Here is a 21,759-nt window from a genome sequence, read left to right as displayed (position 1 = left end):
TTAGCATCATTAGTGGCAAATAAAATCAAAGCAAAAACTATACTGAAGATAAAACTGAAAACAAAAAAAGCTGGATGAGTGTAAATTTATTACTTTCCTATTTTGTGCAATTTTGCCTTTGTATTTCACACATTGCTTACAAAGTAGTAAATTTGGCTTAAAAATGTATATTTTTGCAGTCCATAGAAACCCATCTGATCCGGAAATCTAGTGGAGGTCTGACGTACATTGCTGAGTGGAAGGGTGGCCTGCTTGAACATAAAATGGGACATCTGACGTGTTTTGCTGGAGGCATGTTTGCGCTGGGTGCAGATGGGGCACCCAATGATAAAACTGGGCGTCATATTGAACTTGGTGCTGAAATTGCTCGCACGTGTCATGAGTCTTATGATCGTACAAGTAAGTACAGTATGATGAATTTTGAGAGATTAGCTGTGATTTAATCTTTATCTATAATTCTGTCCTGGTTAAAACAGGTGCAGAAGGTATTGTATGGAACTCTGTAAAATTAATGTAAAGTCCTTTTTGTTCCCTCATTTAAACTGTTGTTTTGCTCTGAATAGTGACTCTAAAAATGGTCCCTCATTGTCAACAGATATGCTGTCTGTGTCTGTTGCATCTCATCTTCTTTCATTAGTGACAAAAATATTTTTGCTCCCTCCAGCTCTGTTGAACCCACCACAGATTAAATGGATTCTGTTCATTTGTGCATACATAGAACTATTAATGAAGTTCTAAATACAAGGACAGCATTCTGTTCAGAGTTTCTCCTGTGTAACATTTAGAGAGTAGGGTTACACAGAGATGACTGAATGCAGAATTTGTCCTTCAAGATCATTCTTAAAGTTGCTGAAGCAAGAAGATGAAAGAACCCAATCACGGTGAATTTTCCAGAGCGAACTGGAAAAAAATCAGCCACAATACACATGAAATATCCCACAATACAAGTTTTACAGTTACCCTTTGGAGTAGAACTGCAATTTAAAGCATTGATACAGCATATCCCTTTTGACCCAGCTATTGGGATTTCCCAAATATAACAATTATAAGGAGGAGTTTGGTCACCCCTGGCTAAAGTGTTGACTACATGTGTAATGTTAACTTCATATGAAAGTATGATTAATGTTTAGTAATTTACATAAACTGTCATGGTTTGTGCCTGAAAAGGAGCATTTGTAGGTCTTAATACTTATATTTACAGTGAAAAAATACTCAAACAATTGGAAGATGTATAGTTAAATTCCTGCATACAAAATCATTGCTAACATTGTTATACATTTAATTTTTATTGTCTAGGTATGAAATTGGGACCAGAAGCTTTCAGATTCGATGGAGGTGTAGAGGCCATTGCTACAAGGCAAAATGAGAAATATTATATCTTGCGACCTGAAGTTCTAGAGACCTACATGTATATGTGGAGGTTCACTCATGATCCAAAATACAGGCAGTGGGGATGGGAAGCAGTAGAGGTAACACATTTTGTGGGATTGTGTGGTGCGTTTTTAGTTTGTTTGTTGAGACAGAGTTCTCCTATTACAACTTAACATCTTGATAAATGATTTACTTTTGCTACTATTCAGTAACAGTAAACATGCTCATTTTGTGATTTGTTTGTCTAAAACAACAGGTAATGCAGTAAAATACTCTCTGGAGATTTAGATGAAATCAGATAATTTTGGCTTTGGCTAAACCCAGTCTTCCCAGTTATCTACATCCGTAAAACACCTCACAGTTTTTCTTTGTTAGTTGCCTCTTAGGCCAGAAATCCTGCAGGTCTGTACCAGGTGCATAGTCAGGGCTTATTGGGGAAATCTGAGCAGTGTCCGCTGTATGACCACTAATATGCACTAAAATTGATTTTTAGGGGAAATATACATTATTAAATGTTTTTCAAAAAGTGTTGTGTCAGGGATATTTAATAATTGCATTTTGATGACACAGTGAATAGGTTTCTTAAAGTAAATTTCAGCCAAGATTTCAAAAGTGACCAGAGATTTTTGACAGCCAATTTTAGGAGTCTCAAAACTTAAGTCACTTTTGAAAATCTTGGCCTTAATTCATATTGTTTAAGGCCACAAGTAACCATTAGATCATCTAGTCTTACCTCCTGCATATTACAAGCCACTATGTTTCACAGTTACTCCTGTACTGAGTCAAATAACTTGACTAAACCATAATTTGAGTTGGGCTTACGCTTCTCTTCCGGAAAGGCATCAGTCTTGATTTGAAGACATCAAGAGATAGAGAATCCACCTCTTCCCTTGGTAGTTTGTTCCAAAAACCAGGACTCACCCTCATTGTTTAAAGTTTGTGCCTTATTTCCTAATTGAATTGTCTGGTTTCAGCTTCCCATCTTTGGTTCTTGTTATATCTTTATCAGCTAGATTAAAGAGTCCTTTAGTACCTGGTATTTTCTCCCCATCACAGTACTTATGTAATATAATGAAGTCACTTCTCAATCTTGTTTTATGAGCCAAACTGACATCTTTAAGTCTATCACTGTAATGTATCTTCTCCAGCTCTCAAATTGTTTTTGTGGCTCTATTCTACTGTCTCTCCTGTTTTTCAACATCCTTTCTAAAACGTGGACATCAGAACTGTATTCAGTATTCCAGGCTCAGTCTCTCCATTGCCATATACAGAGGTAAAATCTATTCTCAACTCCTGCTCGTTATTAACCTGTTTATACATCCAAGGATCGTGTTAGCCCCTGGTAGCCACAGCATCTCACTGGGAGTGCTTGTTGAGTTGTTTTCCACTATGACCCCTAGATACTTTTCAGAGTCGCTGCTTTCCAGGATACAGTCCTTGTTCCTGGATTATTAATTTTGTATTTGGCTGTATTAAAACACATTTTGTTTGAATGGGCCCAGCTTACCAAGCAATCCAGATCGCTCAGTATCGCTGCCCTGTCTACTCATCATTATTTATCATTCCAGCACTCTTTTCTCTCACCCACAAATTTTATTAGCGGTGATTTTATATTTACTTCCAGATCATTCAGGTAAATGTTGAATAGAATCAGACCTAGTTCTTCAGAAGCTCAGTAGAAATACCCCATTTAGTGTTGATTCCCTATTTATGATTATTTTCTGAGCTCTGTCAATTAGCCAGTTCATAATTCATTTAACATATGCTTTTTAGATATTGTGTAGTTTTGATTTTTTTAATCAATGTCATGTAGTACTAAGTCAGACATTTTACAAAAATCTAAGTGTTACATCTACATAGTTACTTTGTGACCCAAACTAGTAATCTCATCTAAGAATGAAATCAAGTTTGTTTGACAAGACTTATTTTCCATAAAACCATGTTGACTGGCATTCATTATATTCCTATCCTTTAATTCTTTATCACGTGAACCCCCTATCAGTGTTTTCCTTATTTTGCCTGAGATTGATGTCTAAGTAAGAGACCTATTGTTACCTGGCTCATGCCACTTACCTTTTTGGAATACTGGCACAATGTTAGAACTCTTCCAGTTTTGTGGCATTTTTCTGATATGCCAAGATTTATTAAAAATTAACTCAATGGGCCAGAGATCTCCTCAGCCAGCTTTTTTAGGACTTCTGGGTGCAAGTTATTCAGAACTGCAGATTTTAAAATGTGTATCCCTGTTGTTCACCATCCTCCTTGGTTAATAATGTACTGGAAAATGCTGCTCAAGCTTTGGCTGGCTACCTGCACTTTCTTATCCATGATCTTTTTGGGAGCTTCCTTCTCGAGCCTTTGTCTTCATCTAGTAGTAGTGCTGGTGGTGTTCTCTTCTTCAATGCTGGGTTGAAAATAATTAGCATCACTATAGATACCTGATAAGTTACTGCATAATGTGAAGATTCACCAGCTCAATACATGGAGAAGCTCTCCCTATCTCTGTTACAAATTCAATATAAGTTATAGATTCATAAAGCCCAAAGCCAGAAGGAACCATTCTGATCATCTAGCCTGACCTTGTATAGGGATACAGGTCATTGGACTTCGCTGAATTAATTCTTGTTTGAACTAGAGCAAAAACATCCAATCTTGATTTAAAAATCAAGTTGTTCCAATGGTTAATTACCCTTGCTGGTAAAAAATTGAATCTTTCTTCTATTTTGAAGCTGTTGAGCTTCAGGTTCCAGCCATTGTAACTCATTCTGCCTTAGTCTTCTAGACCAGGGGTCGGCAACCTATGGTATGCGTGCCAATTTTTAATGGCACGCTACTGTCTGCCGGACCCGGGCAGACAGCACCTTGCCACTAAAAGTCAGGCCCACCCACTGCTCTCTCCTTGCAGGACAGGCAAGCTTCCCCCTCCCCCAGCCTCTTCCCCGAGCGTGCTGGATTCCTGCCCCTCCTTCTCTCCCTCCCTGCGGCTGATCAGCTGATGGCCCTTGCTATGGAGGGGGAGAGGTAAAAGCCGGGGAGAGGTAAAAGTTTGGTTACGTTGGGAGAGAGGTAGTTTGGTAAGCGGACATGGGTAGAAAGGGAGTTAAAGGGCATGTTGGCCCCACAGAGATGTCAAAGTTAGGTTGTGATGGATGGCCTGTTTTGGTAATAAGCGTGTGACTGGGGAGGAGTAGAGGGTATGGACAGTTACTGAATGTATCATTTTCTTTTCTGGATTTGTGTCAGGTATGGTTTGTGGGGCGCGGCAACCCTGACTACTTCACAGTGACTTTTTTTGGGTATTAATTTGCTAATTTCCCCTCTAGCCCCAGGCCGTGAGCCCATAATTTGAGTTGGGCTTACTCCTCTCTTCCAGAAAGGCATCAGAAACTAGTCTTGATTTGAAAACATCAGGAGAGAGAGAATCCACCTCTTCCCTTGGGCACACCCTTTACTAAATAATTTTTCATCAACACTAATATGCCCTGATTCCACCCCTTCCCCAAGGTCCCCGGAGCAGAGAGCTTTCTTTTTTGCTAGTTTTTTAAATTAATAATTGACGCCTGGAGTTTGGCAGCGAAGAGGTGAGGGGGAGATGGGAGGTCAGATGTGGGTGCTAATGCAGGGGCTAATAGAAATTTTATCTATCAGTAATAGTACATAAGCTCTTGTTTGTCAACCAGTGAATACAGATCCTTCTTTGTTGTAGTGTAAAAATCTTTTATTCACACCTGGCTTCCATCAGTCAATCAGTTTGTGTGTGCAGCACAAACTTTCATTAACTTTTAAAATAACCCTCAATCCAACATCTAAAACAATTACCTGTTGCACCATATCTAATCAGAGATTACTAAAATATGGGTACATGGAAAATATTTTAAGAGATATCTGTCAACAATGAAAAGTGGGACTACTATACTACCAAGGAAAAGTTCAGCCAGATCCCAACTTCAGTGACTTCCCTTTAAAAATTTATGAAAAGAAACCAAATAAAAATTATATAGAAAATTCAAAGGTTATAAAAACTAATCCTATGTGAAATTTCATACTGATTAGCCACTTACTTTTAAATAAAAGAAGGAATTTATGCCCCATTTCAAAGCTCATTTTAGAAAACAGCCCTAACTGTGAAGTCACACCAAATGCCACCATAATACAGAAATAACAAATTAATGCAGGTGTATCTAATAACCTAGTCCTTGGGTTTCTTGTAAATTTAATGCTAACTATTCAGCTGGTTTCTTGTAAATTTCAGTTTTAATAATGTTAACTGTTCAGCTGGATGGTAAAATGATCAGCTATGAAAATGCTTTTCACACAAATCCAGACTACCTCCCATACCTTTCCTGGTGCCAACTGTCCCTTACACAATTGCAAAAACCTCCACCTTCTGTAATGCTTATGCTTGTCAATACAAAATTCTGCAGCACATTGAAAAATTAAAAAATTTGGAAACAGCATAAACTGAATTAAGAACTAATAGATAAGAGGGGGGGATACTGTAGTGATTGCATTATACATTTTCATATTTATTTCAGTATAAACCTCCAGTTTTAAATTTATCAGAAGCTGATGTAGAATCTCCAGTCTGCTGCTCAGAAGTGCAGAATAATATAGGGGCCTTGCCACAGAATTCAGTTCAAACTTGCTGTGGAGTATACAGGGCTTTCTTTGTAAGGGTATAGCTCTGCATTATAGAAGCATAGAATCGTAGAAATGCAGGACTGGAAGGGACCTCAGTAGGTCATCTGCACTGAGACAGGACTAAGTATTATCTAGACCATCTTTGATAGGTGTTTGTCTAACCTGTTCTTAAAAACCTCCAATGATGGAGATTCCATAGCCTACCTAGATTATATGTTTCAGTGCTTAACAACTCTTGACAGTTGGAAAGTATGTCCAACCTAAACCTCTTTTGCTATAATTTAAGCCCATCATGTCTTTCTGTCCTCAGTGGCTAAGGAGAACAATTTATCACCCTTGTCATTATAACAACCTTTTACATACTTGAAGATTGCTGCCATGTCCCCCCTCGGTCTTCTCTCTCCAGACTGAACAAACTCAGCTTTTTCAGTCTTTCCTTGTAGGTGTGTTTTTCTTGACCATTAAATCATTTTTGTTGCTCTCCACTGTGGTGCCTAGAACTGGACACAATACTCCAGTTGAGGCCTTATCAATGCTGAATAGAGCAGAATAAATAGTTCTCATGTCTTGCTTACAACACTCCTGTTAATACATTCCAAAATGATGTTCTATTTTTTGTAACACTATTATGTTATGTTGACTCATATTTAGTTTGTGATCCACTCTAACTCCCACATCCTTCTCTGTAATTCTCCTTCCTAAGCAGTCCTTTCCCATTTTGTATTTGTGCAGTTGATTATTCCTTCCTGAGCGTGGTATTTTGCATTTATTGAATTTTATCCTATTTATTTCAGACCATTTCTACAGTTTGTCAAAATCATTTTGATTTCTGATCCTGTCCTCCAAAGTGCTTGAAACTCCTCCCAGCTTCATATTGTCTGCAAACTTTATAAGTGTCCTGTCTATGATATTATGATTATTAAAATCATGTATGAAGATATTGAACAGAACTGGACCCAGAACAGATCCCTGCAGGACCCTGCTCAGTATGTCCTTGAAGCTTGGACCTGACAAAATACATCCTAGAGTACTTAAGAAACTAGCTGAAGAGATCTTTGACCCATTTAGCTTGACTGTGAACCATTGATGACTGCTCTGAGTAGTTTTGTAGCCAGTTGTGCTCCCATCTTTAGTAGGTTCATCTAAGCTAGGAACATGTAGCTGCATTTCCCTACTCATAGATATATATGAGACAGTATCAGAAGCCTTACTAAAGTCAAGCTATATCACATCTACTGCTTCCCGTGTCCAAAAGTCTTGTTACTCTATCAAAGGAGGATTTTAGGTTGGTTTGAGGTGATTTCTTGACAAATCCAAGTTGACTGTTTCTTCTTATTTTATTATCTTCTGGGTGCTTACAAACTGATTATTTGTTCCACTATCTTTCTGGGTACCGAAGTTAAGCTGTCCGGTCTATAATTTCCTGGGTTGTCCTTATTCCCCTTTTTATACATAGATACTTTATTTGCCTTTTTCCAGCCCTCTGGGATCTCTCCCGTCCTCCATGAGTTCTCAAAGATAATTGCTAATGATTGAGAGATCTCTTTGGCCAGTTCCTTCAGTAGTCCATAATGTGTTTCATCAGGCCCTGCCTCCTTGAAGACATCTAACTTGTCTAAGTAATTCTTTCCCTTTTTCAGCCTCAGATCCTACCTCATTTACACTGTTCAGTTTGTTAGTTGTCCAGTCATTGCTAACCTTTTTGGTGAAAACAAAAACAGGCATTTAATACTTAGACCACTGCTGCATTTTCAGTTATTGTCTTTCCCTTCACATAAAGTAAATGGGCCTACCCTACCCTTAGCCTTCCTCTTGGTTCTAATGTATTTGTAAAATGATTTCTTGTTACACTTTGTCCATAGTTAATTTAATCTCATTTTGCGCCTTGGCCTTTCTAATTTTGTCCCTACATGCTTGTGGTGTTTTTTATATTCATTCTTAGTAATTTGACTTCGTTTTCACTTTTATATGACTCGTTTCTGGTTTCAGGTTGTTGTAGATCTCTGGATTAAATCAGGAGTTTAATGATAATTGAGTCTAATATGATGGAATCTAATAGACTGTGCTAGAGATCTTTCTTTGAATACCTGTAGGATTATAGGGACTATCCTGTGATAGAGGGAGCCCTATTAATGAAAGGAAAATGAGATTAATATAAACTGTCACTTAGAAATAAGGCACGCATTTTTAACCATGAGAATAATTAACCATTAGAACAATTTACTGAGAATTGTGGTGGATTCTCCGTCAGTGACCACTTTACATCAAGATTGGATGTTATTCTAAAAGATGCACTCTAGGAATTATTTTGGGGAAATTCTCTGGGCCTTTGTTTTATACAAGGGGTCACACTAGATGATCACAATGATCTCTTCTGGCCTTCGTATCTATGATTCCATGGAAAATATTTGAAAGGGTGATCAAACCTTCTTGTTTCCTCACCCTGAAAATTCAGTTTTGTAAAAAAAAAAGTTACTATACTATACTATTTCTTCTATAAACTTGTTGTTTTTTGGGGGGGGTTTCACGTGCTGGTCCTTATGTCTGTTCAATAAATGGGTACACATGTGCATCATACACCTATAACTGAAAAATCTTGCAAGTCGTATCTGTTGGTCTGAGCCAGCATCGTGGATTGTCTCATGCTAAGCACCCACGCAATCCTCTGCTTTTGAGTCCAGTCCTTCTGAGGGATATTTTCAGCCCAGAAGAGGATGCTATCTCAAGGAGGAATTAAATCCCTTCTCTGACCACACACCAAAGCTTCCTTCCACTGGCACTGCAGGACCTCCAGTGGAAACTGACCCTGCCCTTTTATCAGCTGAATCTGATGTCCTGGATGAACCCCCAGAGAGGTTAGCCCAGACAGGGCTTCAGTTGTTTTGATGGACCCCATCCTCAGCCCAAGCAGGATTATCCTCCAAAGGATCGCTGGTATCCTGCTTTGGGGGGCCCTTCCCCACCCCCCCCCAACCAGCTTTTGTGACCCTTCATGCTGACCCTATTGGGGATCATGGGATCCTTTTGCCCAACACCCTGGACCTGTACACTCTACCAGAGAATTACTCTCCTCCTCGGCAACAGCAACTGGCTGTGCAGGACTGTGTGGAAGAGGAAGATGACAAGCTGGATACGCCAGTACTGGATGTACCAACAGGAGTAATCTTCCTCACCCAATGAGGCAATTATTCAGTCTTCACCATCCCCACCTGATGACCATAAACAATACCAATAATTGTTGCAGAGGATGGTGACAATACTTCAGATCCCATTATAAGTTCAGGATATAAGCACTTGGATACCCTGCAGCCTATAGGACCCAGTCAAGTAGCTCTCCTAGTGAATGAAACCATTATAGAACCAGCTAGAGCATATGGCCGACACAGGCAACATGTACCTTATTCCCCTAAAAGAGCTAAGAAACATTACTTTGTGTCAGCAAAAGGGACAGAATACTTGTTCACCCATCCTGCCCCAAAGTCCCAGGTAGTATAGGCAGCCATGGAAAGATCCAGGCAGCAACACACTAAAACCATTCCTGTGGACAACAGAGCGAAACAACTGGACCATCTCATGTCCACAGGGTTGTTTTTTGGGTGTTGCTACTTGGGTCTTTCCATGGCTGCTTGTACTACTAGGGACTTTGGGCAGGATGGAACATTCTGGAGTTCAGAATCTCTAACTACAAGGCCCTGTTAGCGACATATGACTTTATGAACTACTCACAAGACAAAACTCCCCCAGGAGGAAAGGGCCCAATTCCAAACCCTTGTTGAGGAAGGTAGAATTGTGGCTAAAACTTCTTTGCAAACTGTAGTTGGTGCGGCCAGTACCCCATCAAGATGTACACTGACCACTATAGTAATGTGGTGATAGTTGTGGCTTCATCTTCAGGTTTCTCCGGACACGTTCAGAGGTCCAGTGAGGACTTACCTTTTGATTAAACCAATATCTTTAGGGAGAAAACAGATGGGTTTTTGCGCTCACTAAAAGACTCTAGGACAGCTCTCTGCTCCCTGGGCATTTATATCCCAGCCATGAAAAGGAGGTGTCATTAACAGGTGTATGAGCCAACACCCTTCTGCAGTCTACCACCGAAGACCATAAAAATCACCACACAAGCACTAGAGCATGCGGAGTCCAACATATGCAGTCCCATCCACCAAAGGCAGATTAGCGTTTGTGGGGCCTTGGACTAGAGGAAGTGGGGAGCCCTCCCCACCCCTTCTGCCTGCAGTTCTCCCCTCTTCCCCCGCCCCACGCTCCTGCTAGGGAAATGAGGTTGGGGCATGGGGGCTTTTCCTGCTCCCCCCCGCCCCTCCCCCCCCGTCTGCCCAGCATTTCTGCCAGGGAGCAGGAGAAGTCCCAGCACCCTAACCCTGCTCCCCAGCAGGAGCGCTGAGCGGTCGGAGTGCAGGGGCACCCCAATTGGCCGGGGCCCTTGGGCATGGGCCCCATTGGTCCAGTGGCTAATGTGCCACTACCATCCACCTTGACAACAGCCATCCAACCTCATCCACCAGCCAAAGGTTACTTTTGATGGGTTGCTTTGAGTTGCGACCTTTAACAATGATGCCATCTCCAACCTGTTTCCAAAGTCTGTTTTGGTGGCCACCTTGCATACTCTGGGCACAATTGGAGGGCTATAACAATGGACAAGTGGATACTAGACATCATCCACTTCGGTTATACCATAAGTGTCTTTCCCTGCCTTCTTCAAAACACCCTTCCCAGCCCCTCTTCAAGGACCACTGTTACAAGGAGCAACTCTAATAGAAGGTGGACTCTCTTCTGGTTCAGGAAGATATAGAGCAAGTGCCACCTCAGCATCAAGAGAAAGGGTTTACTCAACTATTTCATAGATCCAAAGAAAAAGGGAGAATGGAAGCCCATTTTTAACCTATGTCAGCTATTTATTTATTTTTGCAAATGAAAATTCTTCATGGTTATGCTGGCATCAATAATTCCCTCCTTGGAGGAAGTCAAGTGGTTTGCAGCCCTCCAATGTGAAAGGTGTTTTCACCCATCCCACAGACAGTTGTTCAGTTTTCTGGTAGGACAGGAACATTACCAGTTCAGAGTACTTCTGTTTGGGCTGGCAGCAGTACCCAAGAACTTCATGAATGTCTTTTCAGTGGTCGTAGCACAAATGAGATAAAATGACTATACCATCTTCCTGTACTTGGACAAGTGGCTTCTAACGGGCAGATCGTATTTGGAAGGTGTCGGCAACCTTGTCCTTGCGCCACTTCTTGGCATACTTGGGAACATGCCTAAACATGGGGAAGTCTACTCTGACTCCCAAATATCTCATAAACTTTATAGGGGCACCCCTGGACTTGACCACAGTGAGGGCCTACCTCCCAGCAGACAGATTCCATACCAAGAGCAGTCTGATAAAAACAAGTCACTCGTAAACCCTGAACACCAGTCTAGGTCCATCTTTTTCTGCTAAGCCACATGGCCTCCTGTACTTACATAATTCTGTTCACCAGGCTACATCTCCATTGTCTGCAAGCCTGGCTCAGGGCAAGATATACATCAGACAGACATAGCATAAATGCTGTAGCAACAATCTCCATCAACATCAGTGCTTCACTTATCTTTTGGACAAACCTGAAATACATGTATTGGAGTCCCTTTTCTGCCTCCCACACCCAGCGTGACAATAATCACAGATGCATTCCTCATAGGTTGGGGAGCCCACATAAGCAGTCATAAAATATGTGGACACCTCGGAAGGCCAGGATGCATATCAATCTCTTGGAACTAATGTCAGTCAGACAGGCCTGCAATGCATTCCTACCATTCATACGATCCCAATGTGCCTAGATAACATCAGACAACATGATGCCATATAAACAAACAAGGTGGGGCAAGATCCGCTGGCCCCAGGTACTTGGTGCACCTGCGTACCCACATGTGGAACACAGATAGGGACCATCCATCTCACAGAACCTCCTTTTATAGTTAGTCACCTCCATTTTTGCTTTCCCCATAAATATATAATTATGCCAATATATGCACTCTGTCAAAAGTAAAAATACAAGAATTTTAAGTATATTTATCTAGTTCTGCAATTTCAGATCTTTCCCAAGGACACTATGACAAAAGGTTTCTCATTTAGCTGCAGTGTAATTGGATTTGGCAGACTAACAGTAAAATTGACAGAAGATTAATTTTCTTTAACTTAATTTTTTTCTCTCATGAATTCAGGCATTGGAACAACATTGCAGAGTAGATGGTGGCTATTCTGGAATTAGAGATGTTTATAGCAACCATCAAAGCCATGATGATGTGCAGCAGAGTTTCTTCCTTTCAGAGACCCTCAAGTAAGTTAGTAAGAAGACTTAATTTATATTAATGAACCTCTACAGATTTTCTTTACAGATGAGTACTTAACATTAGTAGTCTTGACATTCAGGTAATGTAAAATCTGACTGGAACAGTATGCAGCTTTTGTTACATGGCAGGCAGATAGATTGCATTTTTATTTATAAACTGAATTCTGTGACTTTTGGAAATATCTTTACCTCGGTTAAAGACACTTGATATTTATTGTTAAGAAATTACATCTCACAGTTTTGATAGGTTCTAGTTATACATGCCAATACCAGTACCACTGTTTTACCAGACAAGATGGTGAGATTGTCCTCTTGTACTGAATACTTTTCATGTCAACTATGGAGCAGAAAAAAAGGAACTAACTTTTATGGTAAATTCATACAGACTTGATAAGAGAACAAAAAAGGGGCCCTCATTCGCTCCTCAGCTTTTAATGAAAGAAAGGAAATCTTGCATCAATCTTTTTTTCCCCATTTCTTTCTATTCTTTGCAACCCAGCCTTGTATAATAACAATGTAATCCTGCAGTTTCTACTGAAAGTGTATTTTCCTAGTGGGTTTTTAATTTTGTGTCTATACATGTGGGATTTTTTTAAGAGCATAGTGTACAATCTAGTATTCTGTCTCCATAATACAGTCCTTTAAGCCAGCCATGTGAGGATTTTGACCAAACAAACTTGTTATGGCTTCTTGGAGATTTTGCTCTCAACTATCGTTGAGCCCACTGGGTTTCTGATTATATTAGTTTGAATAACCCGTCTGAAACCATGCTCCAAAACACACTTTTGTGAAAGAGTTAAAAAAAAACAAAACACTTACCAGTCAAACAGCCTTTTCGATAGTTTTATGCAAAGGGAGGACTGAAGAGACAAGTTTTTTCTGAAGCCTAGCATCTCCCACAGTTTTCCTTCGGATGGGCTATTCCCATTCTGTCTGCTCTTTCTGAAGGCAGTTGAAAGCTGTAGCACAGCCTGTGCTAGCCACACTCCTTTCTCCAGCCTGCTGTCAGATCGTCTGCCTCCACCACAGCAATGAGTGGATGTTCCCTTTGTTTCTGAACTTTCCTTTGCCTTCTTATTTTTACTTTGTTTTGTTTTCAGGCTGTATCGAGCACCCTTCTTTGTTCTTTCCTCTGCTCCTCCTCTTAAAGCGGGTATTTAGCGGCACATGGCTGAAGCCATCTGGAGTAGTCCTCCTTTTCAGGGATGGTACAGCAGCCACATGAGCACTGGACTAAGCCTAAAAGGTGCACCATTTGTGAGGCAGCTTTAACAGGCTTTACAGAGGGCAAGTTATGCCCTGCCTGTTCTCAGCCAGCCAGCCCTAGCACTGCTAGGATACAGAACTTTGAGTCAGACGGCCATGTTGGTACCCCATCTCCTCAAGAAACCCTGACTCCCCCACAGAAATGCCTGAACAGAGGAGACAGAGCAGAATAGGGGGAGATCGTAAGGATGAGGGAGGACTTAATTCAGATGCCCAAGAGGATAAGTCCTGGGGCAATTCAGGACCATAAGAATAAGACACTAGTAGGGCTACTGTCCTACCCCAAGTCCTGAAATGGGTCCTAAATGCTCTGGGGGTAGAAGCAGGTTCACAATCAGCCCCACCTTCCTCTCAGCTTGATTCAGAAAAATAGCAGTGAATTCCCATCCCCCAACCTGCTGGAGTGGGAGTCTACATGGGAGGACTCCAAGAGAGAAATTTCTAGAGGACTCATGACCCTGCACAAGGCTAGCCACAAAAGACCCCAACCAGGGCACAGTCCACTGGCCTGCAAAGCACATAAAAAAAATATTAAAATATCCAAAAGAAATTTTAAAGGGTAAGAAAAAGTACAAAAAACCAAATAGGTATTCGTCCTCTGACCCAGACACCGCCTCCTCTACCAAGGAAGGAGATCTATTATCAGACTCTGATTATGAGCAGGACACAAACAAAATGCAACCAAGTTTTCAACCCCCCTTGAGAAGCTCGAAGCCGTGTGCAAAAAGATTGTATCCATGATTCAGTTTCAGCCTGAGCATGCCCTCAAGACTTGGAGCAAATACCTCCCTTCCAAATATTGTCCTTAGGCAGCGATTCCCCTGCATGCATCCTTTGAGGAAGTAATCTGGGGGAGAGGGAATCTCCTGAAAAGAGTAAATATGTTAACAGCCATGTTCTCAACTTCTACAAGCTTCAAGATCCAAAAGAATGCTCTCATAAATGTACCTAAGGTTGATGATGCCATAGCTTCTCTACCAAAGGATATGGTTATTCCATCCAAAGGGGACTTAGTCCCCAAGAATCCAACAAATAGGAAGGTGGAAGCCACCCTGAGAGCAGTGTCATGGCTGGAGGACGTTAAAGCCCTTACAGACAGAGATCAACCCAACTTTACATCTATACAACATCATTCATGGCAGATACTTCAAAGGATGCTATGAGGTTTTCTGCCAGGGCCATGGCATCCAGCTCAGTACCCAGGAGACACATATGACTTCCTACCTGAAAGGTAGATACTCACTCCAAACAAGTTCTGTGCTCATCTAAATTCACAGGATTTTTTCCTCTTTGGAGAAAAATTGGACAAAATAGTGGCTGAAAATGCTGCCAAACTTACAGTTCCTTACCCTCTCCAATTAGTGCTCTAAGAGGGGACTACAAACCTTCTATCAGACAGATGCTCCTTTTCATCCATCTTCCTCTCAGAGGTTCCAGAGGAAAGATAACACATGTCAAGGGAAAAGCCTTCGATGGAATGGAAAGCGAATGGAAAACCTAGAGATGCTCCCGCAACCTCCTGGGGCTCATTATGGCAATCAGCATGTGCCTCCTCCCAGACCTGAGCTTGGGAGACAGGGTTTCCCACTTTCTAAATTAATAGCTTGTTTCTACCGCAGATAAGTGGATGTAAGAGACAAAGTGCACCAGGGGTGCTCCCTCAAGCTATGGGCTCCACCTTATCTCTCCCTCATCCAGTTGTCATATCATCAATGTCTTGGAGCTTCGAGCGGACAAACTAGCTATTCTGAGATTCCAGAGCCATTTGGAAGGGAAGCATATCCTGTCCAACCCCATAGTTGCATACATAAACAACCAAGGAGAGAAGAAACGTAGCTCTACATTCAGAGGCAATGGAAATAATGGAATGGGCAGAAAAGACACTCCCTTCCCTAAAGGCAATCCACATAAATGGGGAGCTGAGCCAAAAGGTAGACTGGCCATCACAATGTCAATAACCCAGAATGGTGCCTAAACCAGGAAGTCTACAATCTGACGGCACAGACTTTCGGTCTTCCTTCAGTCATCCTGATTGCCAGTCACAAGAATGCAAAGTGACCAAAATACTTGACCAGGAAAGCAGACCCCTATCTGTGGGGACAGATGCTGTGTCACACAGATGGCCTCAAGGCCTGCTGTATGCATATTCCACCCTTCCCTCTCATAGGGAAAGTGATCCAAAAAATAAGATTAGAAGAAGCAAGGGTGATCATGCTAGCACACTGGCTCAGGAGACCCTGGTTCTCCAGACTGAGAACTGAAGCTGAAACCACCATTGCAGCTACTGGAGAGGCCAGACACTATTTATCAAGGATTGGTCCTCCATCCAGACCCAGATAGTCTCCATCTGACAGCTTGACTGTTGCAAGAGAAGTGTTAGCCACGCTTGGCCTATATTCCAAAGCGATAGAGACTCTGCTGTGTTCCAGGAAAGCTTCCTCACTAAAAGCCTATTCCTCCATCTGGACCAAAGTCAGTGTTTGGTGTCAAGCACAAAGGAAAATCAAAGATATCCTGGGATTCCAGTTATTCTGGACATTGTTCAAGAAGGAGTTGATAAGGGACTTCAGCCAAACACCACAACAGCCCAGGTGTCAGCCCTCAGTAGCTACTGTTTGCAGGATCCTTGGGCTCTCTGGCCAAAAACCTTCAGTTATCGGGTCCCTCAGAGTAGTTAAACTGTCCAGAGAACAGAACTGTGGGAGATGTTGTGCTGAAGATTGGAAATTTTCTTACCTGATCATTTCTTTTCTGCTGTTAGTGTCTCCCACAATTCTACCCACCCTGGATGGGTTTCCAGATGTGGGTCGACATTTTATTTGAATAGTTACAGTATAAGCAAGGACTCACTGCACCTAGTTACTTTGTTGGCATTGGAATGACTTTTATTAATTATTTTCTACAAGTTTTTACACAGCTTTGGAATGAATCCTCTGGCAGCAAGCTGGAGAAAGGGGCGTGGCTAGCACAGGCTGTGCTAAAGCTTTGAACTGCCTCCAGAAACTGCAGACAGGAAGGGCAGAAATTTTTCATTTTATTAGAAGGCAATTGAAATCCGAATGTACCAAAGCTATTCTAATATGTTTTATAACATTTTTAATCTTTTTGTTTACTTAAACGGTGGCACTTATTCATTTAACTAGGTACTTTAAAATGAGACAGCATATCTGACAGCTTACAAGTATTCTGATTTCCATTGCCTTCTAAAGGGAAAGCTGATCCTTTTAGTCCTTTATAGCCTTGGGAGCCTTGTGTACACTGTTCCTGTCACCAGGGAAGTTCCACCTGTGTTAGCAACATTCGGAAACCTTTTCAGACAAATCCTAGTGTAGACAGCCAATGTGGCAACCTCAGCTGAAAGTGCCAACTGCACTGTGCACTGAATGACAAAGGTAAAGAAAGATACAGGGGGTTCTAAAAACTATTTTGATTATATTTTGCTATAAAACTTTGTAATTTGAAAAATGTAAAGTACTTTAAAAGGTTAAGTATAGTGGTAAGAATTAAAAGGTCAGCATTTGCCAACAGTTCCCATGCAGTGGTATTTGAGTGTACAATTTATATATATACTACAGTATCTCCAAGATCTCTGTGTATAACAGTGAGTAAGTGTTGTTGCTTTTAATGGTGATTATTATTAGTATTAATATAGTCCTATTTAGTAAACGTATCCACGGTATTGTTCCAATTCCTGTTTTTAATCTAAATATCATACCTTGAACCAAATCATGCTCTTATGAGTAAGGCAAACAGGATTTGTGATGCAGTACATGCACTCAGTTTTCTTTTGATGCATGTGGTCATTTATAAAAGCTTGTCATGACTGTGTATTGCTGTAATAATATGTAACCAAAAAGAATGAAACAGAAAAAGAAGTGCTGTTTAACTTCGAGAACCTAGACTTTATATCTTTTTTGTTTATCATAACAGAAATTTTTACATCACCACCTGCTACTGTCAAGCAGTGAAGCCAATTTTAATTAAGTAGTCTCAATGCTTGGTGCCAAAACGTTAGTAACTGTCACTGGTTGATAATGTTTTACTTTAGATCTGCTACCTAATATTTCCATCAATAGAAGTGGGGAGTTAATATTTATCCATGAAAATGAATTAGTTCCATCTTTCTCTTGTTTAAACCTGAGGTTATTTCATGGTGCTCTCATGTTACCTGTTTTCTCTTGCCAGGTACTTATACTTACTGTTTTCTGACGATGATCTTCTTCCTTTTGAACATTGGATCTTCAACACTGAGGCTCACCCTCTACCAGTTCTTCACAGAGATGATGGGAAGAAGGAAGAAAAACACAAATAAAACAATGTTAAGTTAATTTTTGTTTCATTCCTTAGAAATTTCTTTCCAATATTGGGCACACGATGCAGTTTTACTTAAATTCCTGAGTTTTAAGCCAACCTTTTTGCAGTCTGTTATATTTGCCAGTAAAGATTTATGAATGGACCTAAATTCATTACAGCAAAACTTTTAATCTTATTTTTCCAGCTGAACCACTTTTTTTTTTAAGAAATCTGACGTCTCTAGACTTCATTAAGCTGCAGTGTCATCTTTGCCAAATAGAAGAGAGGGGTCTGCATGTGACTTGTTTCCTATTTCACTTTTGTTTTGACTGCAAAATTCTTTCCTCCTCTGTGAGGAGATGTCTGCTTTAAGCTGTAATATTTTGCCATGTTGCAAAAAGCCATAAAGAATTAAGTATAAAGAGCTTTTTTTGTTGTTCTATGTTAATTTTGTTTTGTCTGTCTGTCACCTGAGACAAATCTTGTAACTGTGTGACAGCCTCTTCTTATGCGGGTCTATCAATTGGTAAAATATCTTCTGAAGTTTTTAATTATCAGTGAAGTCTACATAGGAATAGTTTAATCTGATGCAGACACAATTCTGTTTAAAACTGCAGTATACTTTGAATTGAACCTAAACATTTTTACAAATCCATTACATTAGTTGGACAGATCCTAGTTTTTATTAAAACTCACATTTTTGTTTTTGTTTGGTTTAGAATATCACTGCAAACTGAATTGTTTCTTCCATTTTCTAGCTAGAGTTACTATCACTTCTATAATCAGTTTGGTAAGAGCAAAATAAACAATTTGAAAAACTGGCATTATTGAATTATTAAAAAGGGAATCATATCTTGTTTATCGGTATTTACGTAATCTGTTAGCTTTTTCGTTTGGATGTGTGAGATAAATAAGATGTTATGAAATCCTTTCTAAAGGCTACAAATTATTCTAATCAGAGAAGGGGAGATGATTTTTTAATCTGTTGTGATCTTACTTTTCAACAATTCCATTTGGTTTAGATTGTGACCTAAGACAGTCAGGTGGAACAAAGTAGTATAAAAAGATTATCAGAACAGGAGTTCTGAATAGCTCAAAGGAAACTTGTCTTTATAAAAAAAAAAAAAAAAAAAAAAAGTATTGTTTGCATTGGAAGATGGAAATTGACCAGCAGAGAATTAGTACATTTTGGTAGCCCAGAACTCTTTCTTCCAAGGATGACCAAAGTTATAGAAATATAACCTGTTTAAAAGTATTCTTCAGACATAAGACCTTGATTACCAAGAAAAGCTACTTTTAATGGAGTCACCAAAGGGAAAAATCAGGCACAATTCCTTTTCTATTGAGATGCATTTTGGAATAGTTTAAATGAATAATTCATATAGATATTAGGAACTTAACTTTTGCAGGCAGGGTGACTGTACTGTATGTTCAGAGTAGGATGTGACCACTGGCTTCCCAGCATGCAAAAGCACACTATTAGATGATGTGACTGCAAAGAAGCCAACATGGTTCAGAACAGTAATTCTCAATTTTCTTTTAAATAAGTGCATATGATGACTCAAATGTCCTGCTTAGTTATTTAGGCACTATGGTTCCACAACTGTAATTAGGTATAGATCTTCTTTCACAAAAGAACAAGAACCCTTTTTTTCCCCTTAATGCTGGAAGTGCTGCAACATAGGGCTTTTTCAGGTAAAAATTAGGAACAAAGGAAACTTATTACCATCATGTCCTGCATTTTGGAGAAATCCATGTCCCCTCCTCTGCAGATGCAAAGGGCCGTTTACAGCCACACATGTGTTGTTCCGCTGGTACAGAAAAGGGTGTATATCCCACGCAATCTGCCTGGGTGGAGGCAAGGCTGGAGGATCCACTAGTAGGCTAATCCTCCCCCTTTGGGGTTTGGCGAGAACATAAAGCCTTTGTAAGGCAATGCATCATTAGGCTGAGCCTGCAGAGAGGACCTGCTGGGGGCTACACAACCTGGGTGTGGAGGGAGATTCCTGTGCCACACACACACTTGCCCGGTGCCCTGCCTGGCTACTCTTAATCAGTGCTCAGATCAGGATTTGAGCCTTCGTTATCCATATGTGTATTCATTAAAAAAAATATCAGTGACAAGGTATCCACATTTTTAGGTGCCTTGTATTCGATAATTTACCATGCTCCATTAAAATGCACGGTAAATCTCCCATTGACTTCAGTGGGCCAGGATTTGTATCGTTTGAGGATATTAACTATGTCATCCTTTTCATTATGAGATGCACCAATATAATACAAGGTGGTTTTAAAAGGAATACAAGTCCATCTAATTTTGGAGTACAACTAATTTTTTCACTTCCTTCCACTCCAAAAAAAAAAAAAAAAAAAAAAAAAAAAGGCAATATTGAATTTTTATCCAGTTACTCCATAAACATCTTGTCCTGCCTGCTGTGTAATTTTCGTGTGCGCGCTTCTGTGGGTCTCATTTCTTTTAGTCAGATGATAAAACCAATAAAATCAGAAAAAACGTATTTTGGAGACATGTGTTTTGTAAACCTGGTTTTTACATTTTCTTGATCAGGGTCTTCTACACCCTTAGTGATCTTGGGACAAATTGCGGGAAATTTATTGTACATACAAATTTCCCTTACTCCCAGCAAATAAAGGTAAAGAATGCAAAATGGTTGTATAAGTTGGGTTCTAAGTGTTTAGATATTTAAATTTCATGTTGATTTCCCTGGAATACAGAAATTTTGAAGAGTGTAATTTTTCTGGTTTGCGGGTTATGATTTGAAAGAGCACAAAGTTGATACGTGATTCTGTTGCTGACAACATATTTGGTATTCAGGTGTACGAACTGCACTGTATTGTACCTTTTGTAAACTATGTAAGTAGACAAGAAGATTGTACAACCTGTAGAGTTTGCCAACTGTAAGAATACCCTATTTTGTAAGTTCAGGAATATTGATTTTTTTAAAAAAGAACCCCAAAACACCAAAGTGTGAAATGTTCTAGTGATCACCATTTAATCAGTCCGCTTTTACCAACAGTTACCACACAGCTAAAATGGTATTTTCCTAGTATTTACAATATGAAATTAACTCTGTGGAAACTGATGATTTAAAGGCCACTGTATATGTAATTGATAATTCAGATGGAAGGGAAACTGCTGAATTTTGAAAAACTGTAAACAGTGTATCAAATATCTTTGTGAAGACATTGCCTAAACTCTCATTCCTTTTCAGCATATAACAGTTCAGTTAAGTTTACATGTTAAATTCTAAATGGTGAATAATTTAAATGGCACTTAAATTAAGTTGCAAAAACAACAGTTGTTTTGATTGTTTGTGGAATGAATATTACATATGTTTGTTGTATGACAGTTCTACAATACCCAATGACTCACTGTTTCTATGGTGACTTCATCATATGTATTATCCATTTCTCTCCATTATTGTTTTTGATTTGTACATATTCCATTTAGTCTTTTCCACCTTTATATAAATCTCTGACGTAATGAGAGACATAACAGATCAAGATGCTTAATTTTTAAGAACTATATTTGTAAAAATTTCTCTATTGTGAATAAAGTCTTTTAATATATCTGTTCATTTTGTTAGTTTATTCTTTGTATTACTAAGTGGATGAAGGTCCTGATCTTACAAGAATTACAGTAAGTATTTCAGAGGCTTGTAAATAAGTGCAGAAGAAATGCAGTAATCTGCTTCATAGCCCTGGTTGGGACACTGTTCTGCTGAATTCTGATCAGTAGCTCTGATAAATGCAGAATACTGTTAATAACTTGCTAAGGTATTGTAATTAATCAAAGGGTACCAATTAATGTCTGTGAAATAGGGTA

General features: G+C 39.8%; 1 protein-coding gene across 1 annotated transcript in view; it reads left to right on the top strand.

The window, feature by feature from the left end:
- Positions 1-21,508, top strand: part of MAN1A1 (mannosidase alpha class 1A member 1) — a 210,604-nt gene extending 189,096 nt beyond the window's left edge. The window contains exons 9-12 of the mRNA XM_084624798.1: positions 180-399; positions 1,297-1,469; positions 12,229-12,344; positions 17,808-21,508. Coding sequence (XP_084480924.1) covers positions 180-399; positions 1,297-1,469; positions 12,229-12,344; positions 17,808-17,934 — 636 coding nt within the window. The 3' untranslated portion in view covers positions 17,935-21,508. The remainder of the gene's footprint in view (positions 1-179; positions 400-1,296; positions 1,470-12,228; positions 12,345-17,807) is intronic.
- Positions 21,509-21,759: the final 251 nt, after the last annotated feature.

The sequence above is a fragment of the Lepidochelys olivacea genome (genome assembly GCF_965140295.1).
Source record: "Lepidochelys olivacea isolate rLepOli2 genome assembly, chromosome: 3".
NCBI classification, from domain to species: Eukaryota; Metazoa; Chordata; order Testudines; family Cheloniidae; genus Lepidochelys; species Lepidochelys olivacea.
This window is presented reverse-complemented; position numbering and strand designations above follow the sequence as displayed.